This window comes from Helianthus annuus, chromosome 14 (genome assembly GCF_002127325.2).
Source record: "Helianthus annuus cultivar XRQ/B chromosome 14, HanXRQr2.0-SUNRISE, whole genome shotgun sequence".
NCBI classification, from domain to species: Eukaryota; Viridiplantae; Streptophyta; class Magnoliopsida; order Asterales; family Asteraceae; genus Helianthus; species Helianthus annuus.
The window spans coordinates 34,792,968-34,814,609 of record NC_035446.2 but is presented as its reverse complement, the minus strand read 5'-3'; the positions used below and the strand labels follow the sequence as shown (position 1 = coordinate 34,814,609).

The window sequence follows — 21,642 nt, the reverse complement described above, 5'->3', positions numbered from 1 at the left end:
AAGACTTGAGGATCTAATCATGCGTCTTTTCTCCGAATTCGAGAAAACGTATGCGGAGAGGTTCCTACAAATCGATGCCGAACTTAGGAACCAACGGGCTATCATGCGAACCATTGATAAAAAGTAAGCCAATTAGCCCAAAATTTCTTTGAAAGACCACAAGGAGCCTTGCCTAGTAATACCAAACCAAACCCAAAAGCCCAAGTAAACGTTATTAACTTAAGAAACCGGAAGGTAGGACCCGATGATGAACCATCACCACCCCAAAATACCACACAAAACACAAACACACCCATTCCTAAAAGTTAAGAAAATACTCAACCCCAAAACAACCAACCAACCAAACCACCACCAGTCCCTTACCCCCGGTCTTTTACTACGGCAAAAGACTGACGAGCAATTCACCAAGTTCGTAAGCTTGCTCAAACAACTTCCCATAAATCTCTCTTTTGTAGAAGTCCTCACTCAAACACCAAAGTTTATGAGGGAACTTCTCACCCACGAGAGGAAGATTGAATCCATCCAACAAGTTAACTTAAATGAAGAATGCTCGGCGACACTCCTCAACAAACTCCCACAAAAGAAGATCGATCCCGGAAGCGTCACCATTCCTTGCTCCATTGGAGGATCACCGGTAAGTAACGCGTTTTCCGACCTAGGGGCTAACATTAACTTAATGCCCGCCTCTATGTTCAACGGACTCGGATTAGGAAAGCTGCACCACACAAAGATGAGCATCCAACTTGCGGATAAGTCGGTAAAATACCCTCAAGGTGTCATAGAAAATCTCTTGGTTAAGGTCAGGGAATTTGTTTTCCCGGCCGACTTTGTAATCCTAGAAATGGAGGAAGACACCAAAATCCCGCTCATACTAGGAAGATCGTTCATTGACACCGCATGGGCCATGGTGGATATGAGTTGTAACATCCGTTAAAATGGATTCCCGAAATCCGACCCGTTTTGAAAGATCCAAATCCTAACATTTTGAAACCTCGGAAATATTTCGCGAAATAAATAATCGTTGAAGAATTTATTCTTTAATCTAACTAATTAGGTTATTTGACTTTTTAGTTAAATAGTTTAATTAATTTACAATTAAAAATTTTTATTTTATATTTTATATTTTTATTTTTATTTTTATTTTAACTTAGCTAACTATTTTAAGTTGTTTAGTTATTCCATAAAATAAACTACGTTAAGTTGTAAATAATTAAACTTCTAAAGTGTAGGGACCCTATGTGTAAGTAGCATAATATAGGTCATAAACCCTCGTTCTTTTTCAAATATTCAGCCGACACTTTCATTCTCTATCATCTCCTTCACTACTTCAAACCCTAGCCCCTCACATCTTCTCCACGATTCGTATACATACAAAAGAATCCTCAGGCCAAACACCTCCTATTCATCTCCTGTCTCTCTCTCGAGCCCCCACTGCCAACATAGGTGATCTTGACAACAACCCTTCCTAAATCTCCATCTTCACTGACCAAGACACACACACCCTAATCGGACTAGTGGCGGTGATGACAGCGGCTGCCGGTGGTCCCATTCCAACGGAGAGACACCCTCAACACCCTCCTCCTCTCTCTCTCCTTCTGATTAATCGAACGGTCGACTCAGTTTGGTGGCGGCGGTACTGTGGTGATGTCGGAGAAGAGGAATGAACAGAGAACGGTAAGCCGTTCTCCGACGATCGTTGGCTGCGACGGCCTCGATGGTGGTGCACAGTGGTTTGATCTCGGGTTGGGATTCGTGTCAGGTGATGTGAGAAGGTGGACCAACGAAGACGACGGCGGAGACAAGCTTCGGCCATCGGAAAATGACGACGGCGGGGATGACGGACTAAAGTCCGGTTTTGATTTGTTTCAGTCAGTTCGATTCCAGTGGGCTCGGTTTACATTAGGGTTTGTTACAGATCATATCTCGGTTCGAGTTCACAGACGGTTTCGGTTCAAGTTCTGGTCAAAGCTGGTCAATCTGGTCAAACAGTCAACTGTCGAGTCAAACAGTCAAACCCGGTCGACCAACGGGTCAACGGCTAATTCGAGATTCGGTACAACTTAAACAACGCTAATTCTTTTTTTATTGTTTTATATATGTATATATTATTTCAACGTCGAACCGATACATTTATTCATTTATTCACTTTCGGCACCTTTTACGTATAAAGTTTATGCCATTGATTAAATGTTGAATTTTGGACCTATAAATTGACAACATGCCTTGTCGGGATCGTCCGAATACAGAGGAAACTCTGCCCGTTTTGTAGGAAATTTTGTAAAAGGAAACGTGTTTATTTATAAAACGAAACTTATCGAAGTTCAAGTATTTTTATAAAATAATTGTAAATTGACAATAATTCTCTAATATTTCCGATAAACTTAATTTATAATCTTTGCATAAACTATATAAAGTATACGTATATGTATATATGCATATATATCCGCGGGTTATACTCTATATTCCCCTTCACGTCCACCGTCATATTTCCGTTTACTCATACACCTTCGTTGCCCATCTAGGGTGGCCTCGTTGTTCCATCCTTCTAATCTCATACACTCGTCAACTTGGATAATCGGAAGACTTAGCAACTATGTGAGTATACTTGAACCCCTTTTTACGTTTATCACTTTTTGGGTGTAACATGTTTTCTTATGAACCTTACACTTTAATCATAATACATAAACATTCCTATTACACGCATGCTTATTTGATTACTTGATACTTTAAACTTGGGTTGAGGACATATTGTGTTAGACTTATCATTAACTTCATACGAGCCTATCCGTGACATATATAGCGCTATAGGATTAACGCACCGCCCGTAGACTTGTGGTTATGTCATGAGCATATTGCGTTTCATCATTGGTTTGATATGTTAGACACATGCCGAATTTAATGTTTATCTTGTATCAAGAGCTTGCCACATGGAATTGTTTGAAACTTATTTTTTTATGCTACGTATGAAAAACTTGTATACTCGCCTTTGCTTTTGCATTGAACTTTATTTTAAAACATGTTACAGGTTGAGGATGACGACGCTTTGAACTTGAAGTAGTGGGGATGCCTAGATACACATTTAGACGTCTTAAGTTAATGTACTTGTTTGTTGTACGCATGTATTGAACATATTGTATATCAAGTTGTTGTATTTGATTTTAATTCTTTGTAATCGACTTTTAGAAATGCAATGAAATCCATTATTTAATTACTGTCACAAATAGTGTTATGAAGTCTCTTGCAATCTCGTTTTCGTCTCACTCCGATGTTTCCGCCATCGGTTGGGGTATGACATGAGTGACGGAAGGTTAACACTAAGGATAGGAGACAAGGAGATGAAGTTTGAAGTAGGACAACATGTGGAGGAGGACCCGGTCAAATACCTCAAAGCAATATACTCAAGCCTCGACTACACCCTTAGCCGATGCATCTCGGGATGCGAGTCATCCCGCTCGGGTAATATTTGATCAACTTTGGGTCTAGCCAAGGACCTTTATAAACGTGGGGCACCTTGGAAGCATCCCATGGACTATCCATCAATAAAGTAGTTTAATGTTAGTGTAACTTTCAGTAAATGCTTTTACTTTTAAGTTTTTTTCTCGTTGTTGTCACACGCCGATATTTCCACATATTACCGGTGGGGAGTATCGTGGTGTAGTTGATATCATCATAATCAAACAATCACAGTTTAATGCACAACGGAAGTCTAAAGTAAAATATTACAAACCGAATCGAAAGTATAATAGAATATTACACAACGGTTGTAAAGTGGATCCACAGGCGGATCTAAAATAGAAAGAAAATATTGTTCGACAGACTTAAAGTATTAAAAGCTTGCAAGACTCTTTATTTAATACTCGGAGTTTTCAGCCCATTACGCGTAGTACATGCACTTAACCTTTTTGGAAAATACGCCAGTTTACACTAGTAAATACAATTAACTGACTCTTTTGAAAAGGGTTTATAAAATTGGTTTGGATGCACAAGGCATAAAATCTTTTATAACTTGGGACAATTATTTAAAAATAATCTTATATACAGATTTATATGTTTGTCATCCGTTCAGGGCCGGTTAGAAGAGCCGGACAAGATTAATAGACACGCCATAAGTATAGGCCCACAAGAGACTGAGATACCGTTTATACATACGCAACTGTCAGGTGTATGTCTACACCCCGTGCTTAAGCCGTGACCATTTCTAATGAATGAGCCGAGGATATCCAGGACATGGTCATTAACCCCCCAAAGGCATTGCATCAAACAAGACAGATTAAAATGGGTTATGTAAATTTATCAATCACATTCCGATTAAATGATTTCATACCCGACCAAGCGGTATTATTATAATACCGTATCCCAAGCCCGTATAACGGAAAATAAGTTAAAAGTATTTACCTGAGCAAAATATAATTTTATTCTCAGCCGTATATCAATCACCAAGTACAAGTAGCTTTTACTGGGCTCCTAATCTGGAACGAAGGTTTTAATAACCTATCAGATTCCTAACGGGTCTTATTTAAGTTATAACTTAGACCGGTTAGTTTTAAAGAAAGGTATACGGTTCAAAACGCACGATTAAGCGAAGACCGGATTAGAATGTGATTTAAACCCAACAAGTACGAAGACTTGTATAAAATGGGTAAACTAAATACATTCTGGATTTTGAAGTGAAAATGATAAGGTTTGACCCGTTTCGGTTGATTTATGCAAACTAGTTACATAAACCGTACCGAACGCGTATAAGCATAACGGGTAACCGGATGAGTCATGAACAAGTTCCATAAATTATTATGCTTAAAATGTGTTGTGATATCAGTAGGATATCTTCCATTATGCCCAAAATGAATTTCAAACCAATTTAAGCCCCGAAAGGGTATTTTGGTCATTTTAAAGTTTATAAAAGAGGTTTAAATATACGCTGAAGATCTGGTCCAAAACCTTCTGTGAAAATATCTATTTTATGTGCTTATAACGGCAAGATATCATACATATGTGTATTTAATCGTTTATGGCCAAACTATGCACCGTAGGGGCATTTTGGTCATTTCACATATGCTTTAAGGGTCAAATTTGGAAATCTGAGTTCAAGACTTAAACTTTATTGTTAAATTATAAAAATTCATTTTTTTAAAATCAGTAGGTATTAAGTCTTAAGCGTTAAATATGGTTTTAAACCATACTATGCGCTTAATAAGTGTAAAAGTCGACAATTGGCGGTATTCAAGATGTTTATAAAATTCTGAGGTTTTGATCAGCTTCTGAAGCTTAAAATATTTTATTTGACATATGATATCAGTAGGTAAAGGTTTGGTAATCATACCATATGTTAAACTCATTTTATTATCAAAAAGGGCATTACCGTAATTTACGGAATTTATGCTAGAACTCTATGTTATGGTCATCGTAAAATTTGGAAAAATTTTCCAAAAATCCCTAAATATTATATCCTATCAGTGGGTAAAAAGTTTGGTGTCAAAAATTGGGTTTAATTATGATTTATACTGAAAATGCCATTTAATTAACAAAAAGCCTTCAATTTACGATATCTTGCATAACTCCTATTTTAGACCATGAATTGATGTCAAATTTTTAGGACATATTTATAAATCAGTAATAAAGGTTTTTTTCCTCTCACATTTTCAAAAATCTCATTTTTATATCAAAAGGGCATAATGGTCAACTTTTAAGCATTTAACGGAAACATGCAAATGATTCAGATTTCAAAGGAACCATATAGTATAATCTCAGAGGGTTATACTAACATGTAATATGGTCCTAAAGGAACCCTAAGGCATAACTAAACTAATCTAAATTGGGTCAGAACTGAAAGTCAAAGCAAAAGTCTAGTTATGCGACTTTCGGTTGCGAACCGAGCCTAAACTCAGAATTGTATGGTTGAACATGCCTAAACATGTTCTAATATCATTCACCAAGTTATTTAAGTGTTAAAACATTTTCCATAACTTCAGCATTATCAGTTATGTATTATTTTGCAAAAACAGACCCGTTTGACTTTTTTGTTAAGTAGTTTGACCCGACAATTGACTGAGATAAAGTGATAATTAGGAGGTGGCCTTTTAAGGGTTTAACACCTACATAAGTACCAACACATAGCCACTTTCAATTTGAATAATGGCTGGACCGTTAGTGATTAATCCCAAAGTCAAAGCAGAATTACGCTAACTTTGACTTTCGGTCATTACACTAATAAAACCTTAATTACAGAGGCTAAGAATGCTTACAAGAGTCCTTAGTACGAAAATTAAGACTATGAGAGCTTCCTTCCAAGGTAGGATGCTCCAGAGAATGAGTTTGAGAGCTCCAAAGATTGAGGGTATGAGAATTTTTGATGTGCAAGTTATGAGCTCCAAATCTGCCCCTTTATATAGGGTTTTGGATGGTTTTAAGATTGTTACAGGTGTCCCTAGGTATAATCTGGGGCATACAAGTGTTCAAGAGGTTTTATAATACCAGCAACAGTCCATAGATTCGATTTAATGTGAGTGCATGGTTGTATTGGAGAAGAAGAGTGCAGAACCTGCACCTGTGCATGAACTTCTGCCCAGATCATGCCATCGCGTCGCGCGACAGCAGAATGGTGATAGTGTGGCGCGACGCCACCATATGGGTGACCAGCTCAGCAAGTTTCAATGTTGACAGTTTCACCCCCTGAGCCTTCTAAAACGTAATATTTTCCATTTTAAGCACATTTAACCCATATAATTTATATTTTTATGATCCATAAGATATAACCAAACATCGATAGGTCTGGTTTCGTTAAACGATAACCGAAAATGCAAGTTTTGCCTCGTTGACGCTTTTAACCCTTTAATTACGAAAGTTAACGTATTTATCTCAAACGATATCGAAACCTTGTGAAATTTTCGTCACTTATTCTTGGGAGTATAGTTAATCATTACGAAGCTATGGGTTCATTAAAAGGTCACTCAGATGTATTACTTTAACGTTGACACATTTAACCCTTGCGTCTTGTAAACTTTCACTTTCCTCCACAAACGATTTCATACGTTTTACAATTTATTCGTTTAAAGGTATAAACGTCGTGTAGGGTCGTTGAAAGGCAAAATTTTCAAATGTTGACACTTTGGATCCTTTTACACATATACTTTCTTCATTTGTCAACTTTAGTCCCTTGGATTCACTTCTTTACACGTTTAAAGTTCATGACACGTGTTAATACTATATTGGACATGATTTTTGCGAGGTGTTAAGTTGTAGGAGGTAGAATACTCTCAAAAGGATGGTAAGGAGGCCAAAGGACGTTAACCCAGCAACCCATGCATGAAAACAGATGGTTCCAGACTGAAAATCTTCAATTATGTAAGTGCAGCACGGGGCCGTGGCAGGTAAGCACGCCCCTGTGCCCGATGTTTGTTGTAATATTTTTTATTCTGGAACATTGACACGTGGCCGTGTCCCATGGGCACGCCCCCATGTTTGCTTTCTGGAAAAATTTGGTACTGACACTTTTGACACGGGGCCGTGGCTCCCACACACGGGGCCGTGTCAAGTGTCTGTTTTCCAAAAATTTTGTTATTTTTAACACACATCTTACACATTTAATCAATTTAACCTATTTTGAACACATTGATGACAATGTGTAATTTAAGTGTGGGGGAAAACTTAATACTTGAAAATTATTTGTCCTAAAACGAGTCTTATACAAAATTCTACTTGGAGCCGCTAAAACACTCCAAATATTTTTTTCAAAACTTTCTTTTTATTTTTATTTTTATTCTTTGTGTTGTCTTGTTTATAGTTTAAGTTAAGAAATCAAGTTCTAAAAAAGTTCAAGTTTTTATAATTATTTACAACCGATAGTGTCGTGATAAAAAGGAAACCATACAAGAAAAATTTATAAAAAGGGCATGACAAATTTTTAAAATTTGATTGTATATATATGTTCACATTTTTTCCCTTTCCCACAAACTTGTGAGTTTTGAGTCTTTAACGAGCATCCACTATCACATCTATACTAAATGCTCATTCTTCATTTCTTGTGTGAATAGCCCGTACGGTTCCTAAAAATATAGAACTTGACAAGACAATACATTACCGGTCCTTACTGACTAAATCTAAGTAGGTATATGATTGAGGCATTAGGATTTTAAATCCTTTTCCATTCCAACCTTGTTTTTATTTTTATCCCCCAAAAAATACAAAAATTCCCCTAGTTAACCCCTTTTGAGCCTCAACCCTTTCATTTCAAAACTCACAACACACCATAACCCAAAAACCATATTTTTTACCTTTATACCCTTTATTTTAGTAAAAAACGGTTCTTTTAAAAAAACACAAAAATCATGTGACTAAGGTTTACTTAAAAAATTATTCTTTAAAGTTCTTTAAATAAATAAGCAAATCTATAGCTTAAAAAGCACTTACTTAGTTCATAAAGTCACAAAATAAAATTTTCAAAAGAAACCGACTTTTTACACTTTTAGCCACTTTTAAATAAAACCCACCCTACCCCTAACCAAAAACCAACCGTTCTCAAAGTTCTCTTGATATTTACACTATAAATATCTCAATACACTCTTGTACTATAAATTTTACAACATCAAATTTTTTACACAAATATATACACAAATTTTGTGGGTTAGTTTCTTTTACCCATTTAAAAGGTAGGCATTCATTTAGTCATTTCATGCGGGTCGAAACAGTTTCAAACTTGCTCAAATTAGTGTTCAAATGCATATATCCTTCAAAATTGTCTTATTTAAAAAAAAATAGATTATCATTTACTGTGTAGTTTTTTAGTTATAATACATACACTATCATTAAAAAGTTCACAAAATCAGAAAAGTCACTTATGAGTTTGTCGCAACCAGCTTTCCGACCCATTACTCAACCCACCTGCTTTACTATCTCAAATTCAATAAGTAATTGATGAGAACATTATGTTGTCTATTCCTGTTACGGTGTATATATTCTCTATTAAGTATTGTAGGTCATAGCCATTTGAAATGGCTATTTTTTAAGATGATATACATCCCAGAAGACACTATGAACTATTCTGAATTGAAAAATAACATAACATCCTACATAATTTCCCAAGTCTATACAATACACGAGATGGTTTATAAATTAACATAAAACTAATATTGCGTTGTAATATTGCGTTTCTACTAGTGTGTGTGTGTATATATATATATATATGGTAGGGTTCTAGAGTGAACAATGATATACTTGTGAACAGAGTGAACTCATCTCAGCCATCCATTTGGTGTTTTGATTGAAATGATAGGATTGTAATTTTACCTTTGATTTTCATTAATGACTTATTCCTTTATGACTGATACACTTCCTATTTTTAGGAAAAATATGAGATTTCTGGTTTTTTGATTTGCATTGTAAAGTTGTTTGTCTTTTTATTAATTAATTTTGTTGTATTACGATTATCTCGATTATACGTCAAGTAATAATTGATGTGGGATAGTTTCTATAGATTACTATTTTTTATGTATTGCAAACATGTTTTTATTATTGGATACACTTATGTATATTGATTACATTTATAGATATAGTCATGCTTTTTGATGTTTTCAGCTGGATGTACACATCGATACACTTGTATGTATTCAATGTTACACTAGTGTACATATACAAGTATACTGGTGTATACTCATTCATTCACTTGTGTATTAAAACATTAGGTGGCATGTTTTGTCTTTGATGTTTTTTATTTTTTATGTTCACAGATATGTGTTTGATTTTTGTAGGAGCTTTTATCTTTACCGATTACATTGAGTACTTTACGTCGTAATACCATTATTTTTTTTTTTGTGTTTACTTATATGTGAACGAGTGTATTTATAATTTACATCGTAATACCATTATTTTCAGTTAATAAATTCTTTCATAAAACTGATACACCACTTATACACGGATTTATATGACATTTACTTCAACACACCTATGTATAATCATGATTACTTGTATGTATCCTCAAAATTAAGTATTGAAACAAAGCAACTGACAACCGCATCTCCAATCCACACACTGGGTTCCAAATCTTTCATTTGTAAATGCATTAGCCCTATTCCAGCTTCGGTTTCAAATACCATTTGCCTGCACATAGTCCATAAGGTTACACATTCGTACAGTTTCAATATTACTTATGTGTACAATAGTGTGTACACCTGTGTACAAGCAACTGTACACCCGTCTACAAAAATTTGTACAGTTAACAAAGATAAGTGCATTACTCTAGAACACTACTGTACATATGTGTACACACTGTGTAACAATAACTACTGTGAACGATATACACCAGTGTACATAACCGAGGTTAAATCACCTAACAAAAAATGAGTGCATAACAATACGACAAAAATATTCAGAAAAACAGAGTATCATCAATAATCTAATGACATAACCCTAACCTTCAAACCAAGTAATATTGTAATCAGAAAAAACAGAATATCATCCACAATCTTAATGACATAACCCTAACCTTCAAACAAAGTAATACTTTAATCAATTACATTAGAATCAAAACACACCATCGGAATTTTTCGATTTCAAATAATTAAAAACCGAACAAAACAAGTGCAAGTGGAATCGATGTAATGCATATAAACTTACCGCTACTATGCTTTTGTTGAGTTTTCTTGCCGATTCGCAACAACGTTTTTTCTCGATTCCTATCGATGCCTGGTTACAGAGAAAAAAGTTTGAATTGTGCTATTATTTTTTAGTGAGAGATTATTATGATATAGACAAAACCAAGAAAGGAGATTATTATGGAAGATGACTTTTGAAAGATTCTATAAAACGTAGTGGATATTCCAGTTCCCAAAATTGAGTAGGTGGAAAATTACATTATAGTCCCTATACGAATTTTGTGTTTATTTTATCAAATAATTACAAGATTGCCATTACCATTAAATCTCATCATCTAGGAAATGAAGGGTCAAGATCTGTTCACTTTGTTCATAAACATGGACAAGGGCGTAGGATAGTGGGGGCAGCCGACCTCCCGAACTTTTCGCTCAGTAATAGAGAGTATGTAGTTTTCGTATAGAAATTTTTGGGCATATACATTTTCGACCCCCCCCCCCCCCGGGTTTTATAGAAATTTTTGGGTGTGTATGTTTTCGACCCCCCGGTCGGAAATCTCAAGCTTCGCCACTGAACATGGATGTTGTTCACTTATGAACCTAAGCATATATATATATATATATATATATATATATATATATATATATATATATATATATATATATATATATATATATATATATATATATATACACCCTACATATAGGGTGTGATTCTAGAGTGAACACTAGTGTATTTGCGAACTGAGTGAACAAATCCTGGCCATTGATCTACACACGTGTATGGCCAGGATCTCATCATCAAATCGTAAAATACACTAGTGTATTTCAACATCAAATCCTGGTCATTGATCTACACACGTGTATGGCTAGGATTAGTTCACTCAGTTCGAAAGCTACACTAGTGTTCACTCTTGAACCTAATCCTATATATATATATATATATATATATATATATATATATATATATATATATATATATATATATATATATATATATATATATATATATATATATATATATATATATATAGGGGAGGGTTATCTTGAGAACATGGAATTTTGTGAGAACACTAGGAACTATTTTAATCCATAGATCATCCTCAATCAAGGGCTAAGATTAGGGGATTTAAATGAGAAGGGAACCATAAAATAAAAGACTCAAAAGGGCATTATTGTAAAAATACATTTAAAAAAAGACCCAATACCTTTGCACAAACCGTCAGCCCCCAAATTACCTTCATCCTCATGGAATCAAACACCCAATTCTCTACAACTAATATCTGACACCAGAGACAAGGCCGACGCTGAAGATAACTAAACCAAAAGCTGACGTCAATACCATACATAAGGTCTGTATCTGCAATTGATTTTTGATTCTCTAAATGTTCTTTATATTTGCAGCTGTTGATCTTCCATTCATTCATCTTTTAATCTACAAGGTATTTGATTGTTGTTTTGTTGTTGATTGAAGGTATTTGGTGTTCTTTTGTTTTATTTGATGTATGTTGGTTTGGATCTTGTTGGGAGTTGAGAGTTATGTGAGGATATAAGAGGGGTATTTGGTTTTGAGTAGTTGCACATAAGGTGTTTGATGAAATGTCTAATTGTGTGATGTCTTGATTTTGTTGGATTATCTTTGTTTGAGTAGTTGCATATGAGGTGTGTAAGTAAAGGTCTAAGTGTCTATTGTATTGATTTTGTTGAATTACTTATGTTTGATAGTTGCATATGAGGTGTTTGAATAAGGGGTTAAAGGTCTAAGCGTCAATTGGGTTGATTTTGTTGAATTATTCTTATTTAAGTAGTTGTAGATGAGGTGTTTAATGAAATGTCTCTATGTGTGTTAGAATTTATCTAGATATATCTTGTAAGTGTATATTATATTTTATCGAGATTATTGATGGTATATTAGTACAAGTGGTGAGACCTATCAACAGGACCATGTTGGAATATGGATTTTGACAAAATTGTTGGAATCACATTGCTTGTTGTTTCGTGATATTTGGGCTTATTCAAGGACATAAACTATTTTCTCAAGTTGTAACAATTAATCATCTATATATGTAGGTTTAGAAAGATGTACAATATCATGCTTAAGCTTAAAAAATCTTTAAACATACGTAAATTATCATAGTTAATATTTGTGTTTGTGTAATAAAGCAATTTACACATGTGTAAATCATCTTAGTTCCTATTGCATTTGTGTAATTAAGCAATTTACACGTGTAAATAAGTTGTTTACACATGTGTAAGTAAGCTATATAAACATGTGTATATCATCTTAGTTAGTATTGAATTCGTGTAACTAAGCAATTTACACATGTGTAAATAAGATGTTTGTACATGTGTAAGTACGTTGTTTTCGCATGTGTCCGAAAGCAGTTACATAAACTGCTACTTACACATATTAAAAATGTTTTTTAATTACATTAACTGAGAATTTACACGTGTAAAACACAAACACTTACATGTGTAAAATAGAAACTTACACATGTGTAAAATAGAAAATTTGTAAAACAAATTTACACATGTTTAACTAAGAATTTACAGATGAAAAAAACGAAAACTTACACATGTGTAAATCAGAATTTTTATTTGTTTATAATGACATGTAAAACAAATGACTTAAATATTTGTTTGGGGATGTGAAAATCAGGTTGGTTTTGGTGTTTGCTGGTGATATTCTTTGGTGTATAGTTGTTTGGAGTTTGGTCAGGCTGAGAAATGAGGATGATGTTGCTGCTTTTTTGAGTTCAAGGTTTTTTGGAAGCTCAAGATGGACTCTTGGATGTTATACTTTGGATGTTGTTTTAATGTCTTGGTCCTGTTTGATTGATTTTGTTTTTTTTTTGGAAGGTTTAGGTTGTTTGAAACTTGATTGTATAGATTTATTTTTATGTTGGACTTGGGCCGAGTGTGGCTTTAAGTATAGAATAGGTTGTTTTTTTTTTATTTCTTGTTAGGTTCTAATTGTTAGACCATAGCTAATGGTTTGGGGTTGGTGTCTTCCTTGGGGTATATCTCAGGAAGCCTAATGCCTGTAAGTTGTAAATATATGTTGTTATCATCAAAATTTACCGGGCTGCCATCCCCTTTTACATAATATACTATCTTGTTTAATTCACAGTTTACACATGTGTAAATGAGCTACAAATGTGTGAAATAGAAACAACTAATTGATAGGGAAGAGTTTACACATGTGTAAATGAGTTGAAAATGACTGAAACATAAGGTAATTAAGTGACCACGGAACTGTTTACACATGTGTAATTGATCTAAAAATGTTTAAAACATAAACAATTAAGTGACCACAGAACAGTTTACACATGTGTAATTGAGCTGAAAATGTGTAAAATAGAACCAAATAAGTGACAAAGAGCAGTTTACACATGTGTAATAAAGCTGAAAATGTGTAAAAATCAGTTTACATATGTGATAATGGACAATTTACACATGTGTAATTCTGTTGCACATATGTAAAACATACACACGTATGTGACGCTTAACAGTTTACACATGTGTAATTCAAATGCACAAATGTAATACAAACACATATGTGATGGACAATAGTTTACACATGTGTAATTCAGTTGCACAACCATCCTTTTTCTTTCAAACACATGTTCCTGTGACCTCTCACATATATGCTATACTAAATGCGTGTAATACTTTGTGTATTATATTTTTGTAATATTACATGTATGTAATACTTTGACTACTAATATTACATGTATGTACTATTACATGTGTGTAATAGTACATATGTGTAATAGCTGATTACTAAACATGTGTAATACGACAGCTAACATATGTATAAAACATACATCGGTATGTGGTAATGAACAGTTTACACATGTGTAAATCAACTTCGCAATATAAAACAGATACAAATATGTGACAATGTACACTTTACACATGTGTAATTTAGCTGCAAATATGTGACAATGTACACTTTACACATGTGTAATTTAGCTGCAAATATGTAAAACAGACACAAATATGTGATGGGGAACACTTTACACATGTGTAACTCAACTGCACATATGTAAAACATACATAGATATATGATAGTGAATAATTTACACATGTGTAAATCAACTGCGCATAAGTAAATATAACATGACACAAAATCAAAAAAAAAAAAAAAAACTATACATATAATAATATTGGAACAATGACATGATAAAAAATATAAAAAGATGTAAAATCCACCAACATAACAAACATAAAGCGTAAGTAGTAATTACATTGAATTAATAACGTGTACAGATAGATTTTTCTCCTATTTTTCAAAAGACCACCAAGATTCAAATCAACTTCTACATAGTTACGTTCAGTTGCTTGATTAGTTGTATTGATAGGCTTCACCTTCAATCTTATCGCCATCGGAAGAGTAATACAAAATAGTTCCCCTACTGAAGTCACCACATAACCCTTATTGCTCGTGTTAATACTACAACCGTTGGATTTCTCTTATCTCATTTCTTTATCGTAGATGTAGACAACGAGAACACCAATGGTATCTCAAATTTGGTCCTAGTTTTCTACCCTTTTAGTCGCTCGCCACAACGTCATAAACACATGTCGCCTACTCACTCTATACGTCCATAGCTAGTGCCTGCACCAACCAATCCTGAACATTAATCGAACGTTACACATGTGTAAAACAAATGAATAAAATAATCACAACATATTGGATGAATCTATAAACACCAGTATATCTAGTAGATCAGTTACATGAACAGATTCACAATGTATGAATGCAAAATTTTTAAAAAGATGAAATAAAGATAAATAAACACTAATATTGTATTTAATTATTCAAAGTAAACAATTACTTATAATCATATGGTATAGATAAATCGAGCTAAAAATACTTGTAAACATAATGAACTTAAAACTTCATTTTTATGCTTTGTTTTAGTTACAGTCATAGAAAATCCAATCTTTAGTCATCTTACTCTTAATTACTTTTACTAAACTAAGTCTTAATCCAACAACAAAAGTTTACAAAGATTAAACTTCATTATAAATTGCAGTTTACCAATTCATTTCCAAGTCATAAACCTATAGTGCTCTCTAAAAGCTTAACTTTATGCAGAAAAACACATAATAGGTACACCTTATACACATCACCACTTAATATGAAGTTAGAGAGCCAACATCTATGAAATACAACATTGAAGTAAAAAACGATACATAAGGAAGAGAGATATGAAGTTAATAAAAAAACCCCAATTCCAATAAACAACTAGACAAAAAATTGAAACCATACGCATAGTCAACTGAAAAGAATGTTGCAAAATCTCTACTAATTATCCAATTCATATTTGAAAACAATTTGAAACAACAAATGGGGAGAAGAAGAACATCACCACAATTAAAATCAATGATTTCAAGTGTAAATTAACTGAGATATGTAATGAAAACACAACAGAGTACTTCGAATTAAGACTAAGATTGATCTAAAAACAAAAGTTGTTGGGATTAAACCCTATCAGAGGAACAGATAATTAAAGCCAAAACTGGATCAGAGCAGTGGATCCAGAATAAGCCGATGTTTACATACAAGTCTCTCCCCTTGAAAGTGATTACAACAACTGATGACCTCCTATCTGCTGATCTTGCAAAGTGCTGACCTACAACTGCTGCTCAAGTAAAAGATCTGATGGAAGACTAAAGTCCTGCTGATTCAATCTACTGCTTTGAGTCAAGCACTGCTAATCCGGACAAGTGCTGCTGGGTTCACAGCAATAGAAGGTTGCAGCAGCTGTTCTAAAGTCTGTTTTGTAATAGAATGTATTAGCAGTAGTTAACACAAGCAGTGTCTGTATAGATCAGAGGTTAGAGTTTGTTAGGAGGTTAGATGTCACTTTCATGGTGATGTCAGCTAAGATGCTCAGTAGTTTGCAAGTGCCTATAAATAGTTCAGTACTTTGTACTATTCTATTAGCTCTTTTGCATCATTCGTCTTCTTTGCACGAACAAACAACTGAGCTCTGGCTGAGGGGGAGTTTGCATTCATTCATCAATCATTGTAATCGTTGTTGAAATAAATTCAATCTTTCGGTTCATTGTGTAAAGATGTTTGATCAAAGTATTACTCTCGTTTGATTGTATGCAAAGTTTGTTTTCATCTTAATTCCGCTGCACACTCATCCACTTTCATCTTAATTTCAAACACAAAATACAATCAAAATCAAACTCAGATCCAACAATTGGTATCAGAGCTTGTGCAACCAACTCTGGAGTATGGCTGAGGGGGAGTTTAGTATGTAAACATGCTGTAATCATTTGCTTTGTATTGTTTAATCCTTCGACTCAATGAAAAGCATGTGTTTATCAAACTATTTTCTTCCTTTGATTGTGTTTACAAAGTTTGTATCCATTTCCGCTGCACTTTACATTGTTTTACATTTATTCATATGTCAAGTTCATACAAACAAACACAATCATGAGAGCCTTGGATCCTAACAATTTTTTTTCATAAACGTAGATACGTGTATTATAAACACATTTGTAAAAAAAAATTCAAAAAAAAAAAAAAGTCGTGTGTGTAGTTTTGAGCACCACAAGTTTGTGTTTACGTTACGGTACCCGTAAACACAAACTCGTGATGCTCAAAACTACACACACGACATTTTTTTTTTTGAATTTTTTTTTTACAAATGTGTTTATAATACACGCATCTACGTTTATGAAAAAAAATTGGTCCAACTCGCCCCATACGGTGTAGTTCTCATGGTTCTTACAACTGGAGGTGGTTTTCATTTTAGTGGTCCCTTATATACCTATATATATATATATATATAGTGGAGGGTTCAAATGAGAAGAAATTCTTTGTAAGAAGAAAAAAGAAGAAATTTCAACCAATAGGAATGTTTTATTAGACTTCTTTTAATATTTGTACTTAATGTAACTATAAGGGTATATTAGTAAACTTACATACATCATTAATTGGTAGTTTCATTTTTAATAACTAACTTTATTAAATTTGTAACTTATTTTTAAGATATATATTTTTCACAAAAAATAAAAATAAAAATTCATTTATAGTGTAGGATAAATACGAGGCGTGTAGGATAAATTACGAGTTGTGTAGGATAAATTTCAATATGTGTAGGATAATTTTGATGTGTGTAGGGAAAAATATTTAGTGTGAAGGATTATAGTCTTAATGACTAATTAATTAGTCAAACACAATAATAAATGAGATGAGAAAAAAACTATTTAATGTTTTACAATTGTACCATTTTATTCTTTTTATTCTCAATAAAATTTTTTTCTCAAATGAACCTTCTCCTATATATATATATATATATAGGGTAATGCTAGATAAAAAACCCTAAAATTCTTAGAAAACTCTGGAAACCCAAATGGGAAGCCATTTTTACCCAACCTCCCGACATTTTTTTTTTTGAAAAAAATTACACATGTAATATACATGTTTTAGAGTGTTTTGGGCCAAAAAAAAACAAAAAAGCGCCGAAGGGTTTTTTTTAAAAAAAATAAACAAATTTCAGCTCCTAACACGTGTTAAGCAAAAAAGACATAATTTTGCTGAAAATTGCTGAAACTTTTTTTTTTTTTTTTTTAAAATATCCCTTCGGCGCTTTTTTGATTTTTTTGGCCCAAAAGTCTTAAAAACATGTATATTACATGTGTTATTTTTTTCAAAAAAAAAAAATGTCGGGAGCTTGGGTTTTCTCGGGTTTTTTATATATATAGGGTTTTCTATCTAGCCCTACCCTATATATATATATATATATATATATATATATATATATATATATATATATATATATATATATATATATATATGGGAAGGATGTATAGAAAACCCACTTTAATTTAGAAAACCCGGGAAACTCAAAGCTCCCGATTTTTTTTTCTTGAAAAAATTTACACATGTTATATACATGTTTTTAAGGGTTTTGGGCAAAAAAAAAAAAATCAAAAAAGCGCCGAGTAGATATTTAAAAGAAAATAAACAAGTTTTGGTGTAACACATGTTACATTCATCTGACATATTTGTAACATGTGTTACACCAAAACTTGTTTATTTTTTTAAAAAATATCTACTCGGCGCTTTTTTGATTTTTTTTTGCCCAAAACCCTTAAAAACATGTATATAACATGTCTAAATTTTTTCAAGAAAAAAAAAACATCGGGAGCTTTGAGTTTCCCGGGTTTTCTAAATTAAAGTGGGTTTTCTATAGATACTTACATTATATATATATATATATATATATATATATATATATATATATATATATATATATATATATATATATATATATATATATATATATATATATATATATATATATATATATAAAGTGAAAATTTTAAGGTTAAAATGCAGAATGTCATATACCATTAATTGGAATCTTTTATTAGAATTTAGATTAGATGAGATTTAAATATTGGAAACTAGTTGTTGTTGTTGTTGTTATTATTATTATTATTATTATTATTATTATTATTATTATTATTATTATTATTATTATTATTATTATTATCTCACGTCATATATTTGTAAAATCTATTAACAAATGCAGAAAAAAATAACATATTTGCTAATCAATCCTACCGAAAATTACATATTTTTTAGTGTTGACACCATCCCAATTTTGACTTCTAAAAATAATAGTTTCGGAACTTAATGGTGCAGGACTGCAGGGTAATTAGAATAGGTCAAAGAAAGAAGATTGAACAATATTTTGTTGTGGACTTTCAGTTCTTTAAGGATACGATAACCGGAAAACAGAAGTATCAAATAGTCCAAAAGCTAGAAAACAAACACAAAGCCATAACTTTCACTCGTTCATACTGCCTGCTTGCTTCTAGTTGTGCCATTTGTATCCTTCAGATGTCTATATCTACTGATAAAGAATGAACATGATAAAGACAAGAATGATAAATAATTTATCAAACTGAGCTAGAATTCTATATATAAACTCCATGTACGTTATCCGACACCTTCTGCTTCATCAGATGATATTGTAACTTAATCAGTGAGCTTTCACAAGTTTGTAAAATGGGCGGTCAGGTAATACTAGTTTGCGTCGAGGTGGGTAGAGAGATCACTGATTACGCACTCGAATGGGTGGTTCAAAACGTGATCAAGCCTATGGATTCACTTATCTTGCTTGCCATTATACCTTCTCATGAACACAATCAGCTTCCGGCCAAGAATACTCAACCGCGTCATAACTCGAAGGGATTCTTTTCTCGTAAGACTAATTCACCACAACTTGCTTAGCTATGAAATGTTAAAATTGGAATTAGTATAAGCGAGCCAAACAATCAAGCCAACGAGCGAGTGCCAACGTTGGCTCGATCTTGGCTCATTTACAAACCGGAGCAATCTTTTGTTGAGCCTTTTCGAAGTGAGCTTTGTGCCACAAGTTACTTGAACAATCCTGATTATCACAAACTATTATGTATTTTTTTTTAAATTATGGTAGGGCTAACGTTTTTTGTTCTTTAGTTATAAGTATGAAAGCTCGTATGAACTTGTATATCTTTTGCTCAATGTAAACATCTTTTACATTTTTATAGAGAAGTTGCCTAATAATGTATGTAAATTGTCTAGTAAATTGATGATTAACTTCTGGCAAGTGTGTGTATTCTTTGTTTTGTAACTCTTTGCGCGTTATAAATAGGCATGTTGAAGAAACGGAGTACTAAAAACGATATGTCTGATAATGTTGGATTTGTGGATAACGGACGCGATGTACCACAAAGAGTTTATAATGTGTGTTCACAAATGATACACCATCTCTTCTCCCTTCACAAAGTTGTCAAGGTATGCATTCTCCTTGGGGCTAGCTTATTTGTCACACATAGGCAAATGCTATACATTTAGAGTGATATATATATATATATATATATATATATATATATATATATATATATATATATATATATATATATATATATTGATGTAAAATTTAAGCATGCTAGATATCTTTTAGCAAATGACAGAAGCTTAATTAGTTTTCTGAACATGGTATATTAAATAAACAATACTCTAGTCATACTACAAGTTCTTTACAAAAGACTAATGTTTCTTTTATGGGTCTGGCCAAATATTAAGAATATAAAGTTCTGCTTAAAAGATTGAAATTTCCAACCTAAGACAGAGTTTGATTAATTATGTTAAAAAACAATTTAATAAAATAAAAGCAAAAAGATCTCAAGACTTGTAAGGGGTGAGGTGAAATTGAATTGGAGCCATGAAGTGTGAACTTAATTTGGGCTTGATGGTTGGGCCAAAGCAGCAAAGTCCAAGCCCGAAGCCCATCAAGATCTTTTCTGGGGATGGTCATAGGCTGTTGCTACCAAAACCGCACGGGTGGACTCAGCCCAGGTGCCGGTAACAATGCTAGGAGCAAGCAGCTCCAGGTTCAATCATTACTGGTTTTGATATAAAGCCGGGTTTCCTATTCTTGGGTCACAATGCAAACTGCAGTTATAGGAATCCGTTAGAGGCTCCATTGGCTTGAAGCCCCGTAAAATTTCCATGTTCATGTCAGTCGGGCCACATTGTAAAATCATATACGTATGCAATAGTATATGTAAAGAGACATACTTGAGAGAGGGGAACAACCAGCTTTGTTGTTGGTGTGAATCTCCTTTGTATATATTGACCAGTCTTGGCTTGGGCTAACTAAAATTGGGCCAACAAGGGTTGGGCCATACATGTTGGGTTTTGGTCTAGTTATAACTCATCACAAGTTATGTAACATATCTAGGATTAAAATTTATGTTTTTGAAGTCCACACATTTTCCCATATGCTTGTGATAGATATGTTCAACTTCCTCCATGAGTATCTGAACCTAATGCTAATTGGACGTAATGAAACCAGGTTCGTACTGAAGTAAAAGTTGTAGCATACGTACCAGTGGGGTCAGTCGCAATGATAGCAACCGAGTTACATGCAAAATGGGTGGTTCTTGATCAGTATGTATGCTTATATATCTAGATTATTAAAAACAACTACAAATTCATCGATTTAAAATATTTTCTATTTGAATGTGACAGACGCTT

At 33.3% G+C, this 21,642-nt stretch overlaps 1 protein-coding gene and 1 long non-coding RNA gene across 2 annotated transcripts; both read left to right on the top strand.

Annotated features, from left to right (window-relative positions):
- The first annotated feature begins 481 nt into the window (after positions 1-481).
- Positions 482-934, top strand: LOC110924801. Its single transcript, XM_022168793.1, has one exon. The coding sequence runs from the start codon at positions 482-484 to the stop codon at positions 932-934; it is 453 nt and encodes a 150-aa protein (XP_022024485.1).
- A 1,593-nt stretch (positions 935-2,527) lies between these two features.
- Positions 2,528-3,211, top strand: LOC110920627. The gene is made up of 2 exons (XR_002581808.2): positions 2,528-2,595; positions 3,026-3,211. It is a non-coding gene; the product is annotated as an uncharacterized LOC110920627 (long non-coding RNA).
- The last annotated feature ends 18,431 nt before the right edge of the window (positions 3,212-21,642 follow it).

Bases quoted from the DNA above. Each gene is read 5' to 3' on its own strand.
- LOC110924801 (XM_022168793.1), top strand. From the start codon at position 482: ATGAGGGAACTTCTCACCCACGAGAGGAAGATTGAATCCATCCAACAA.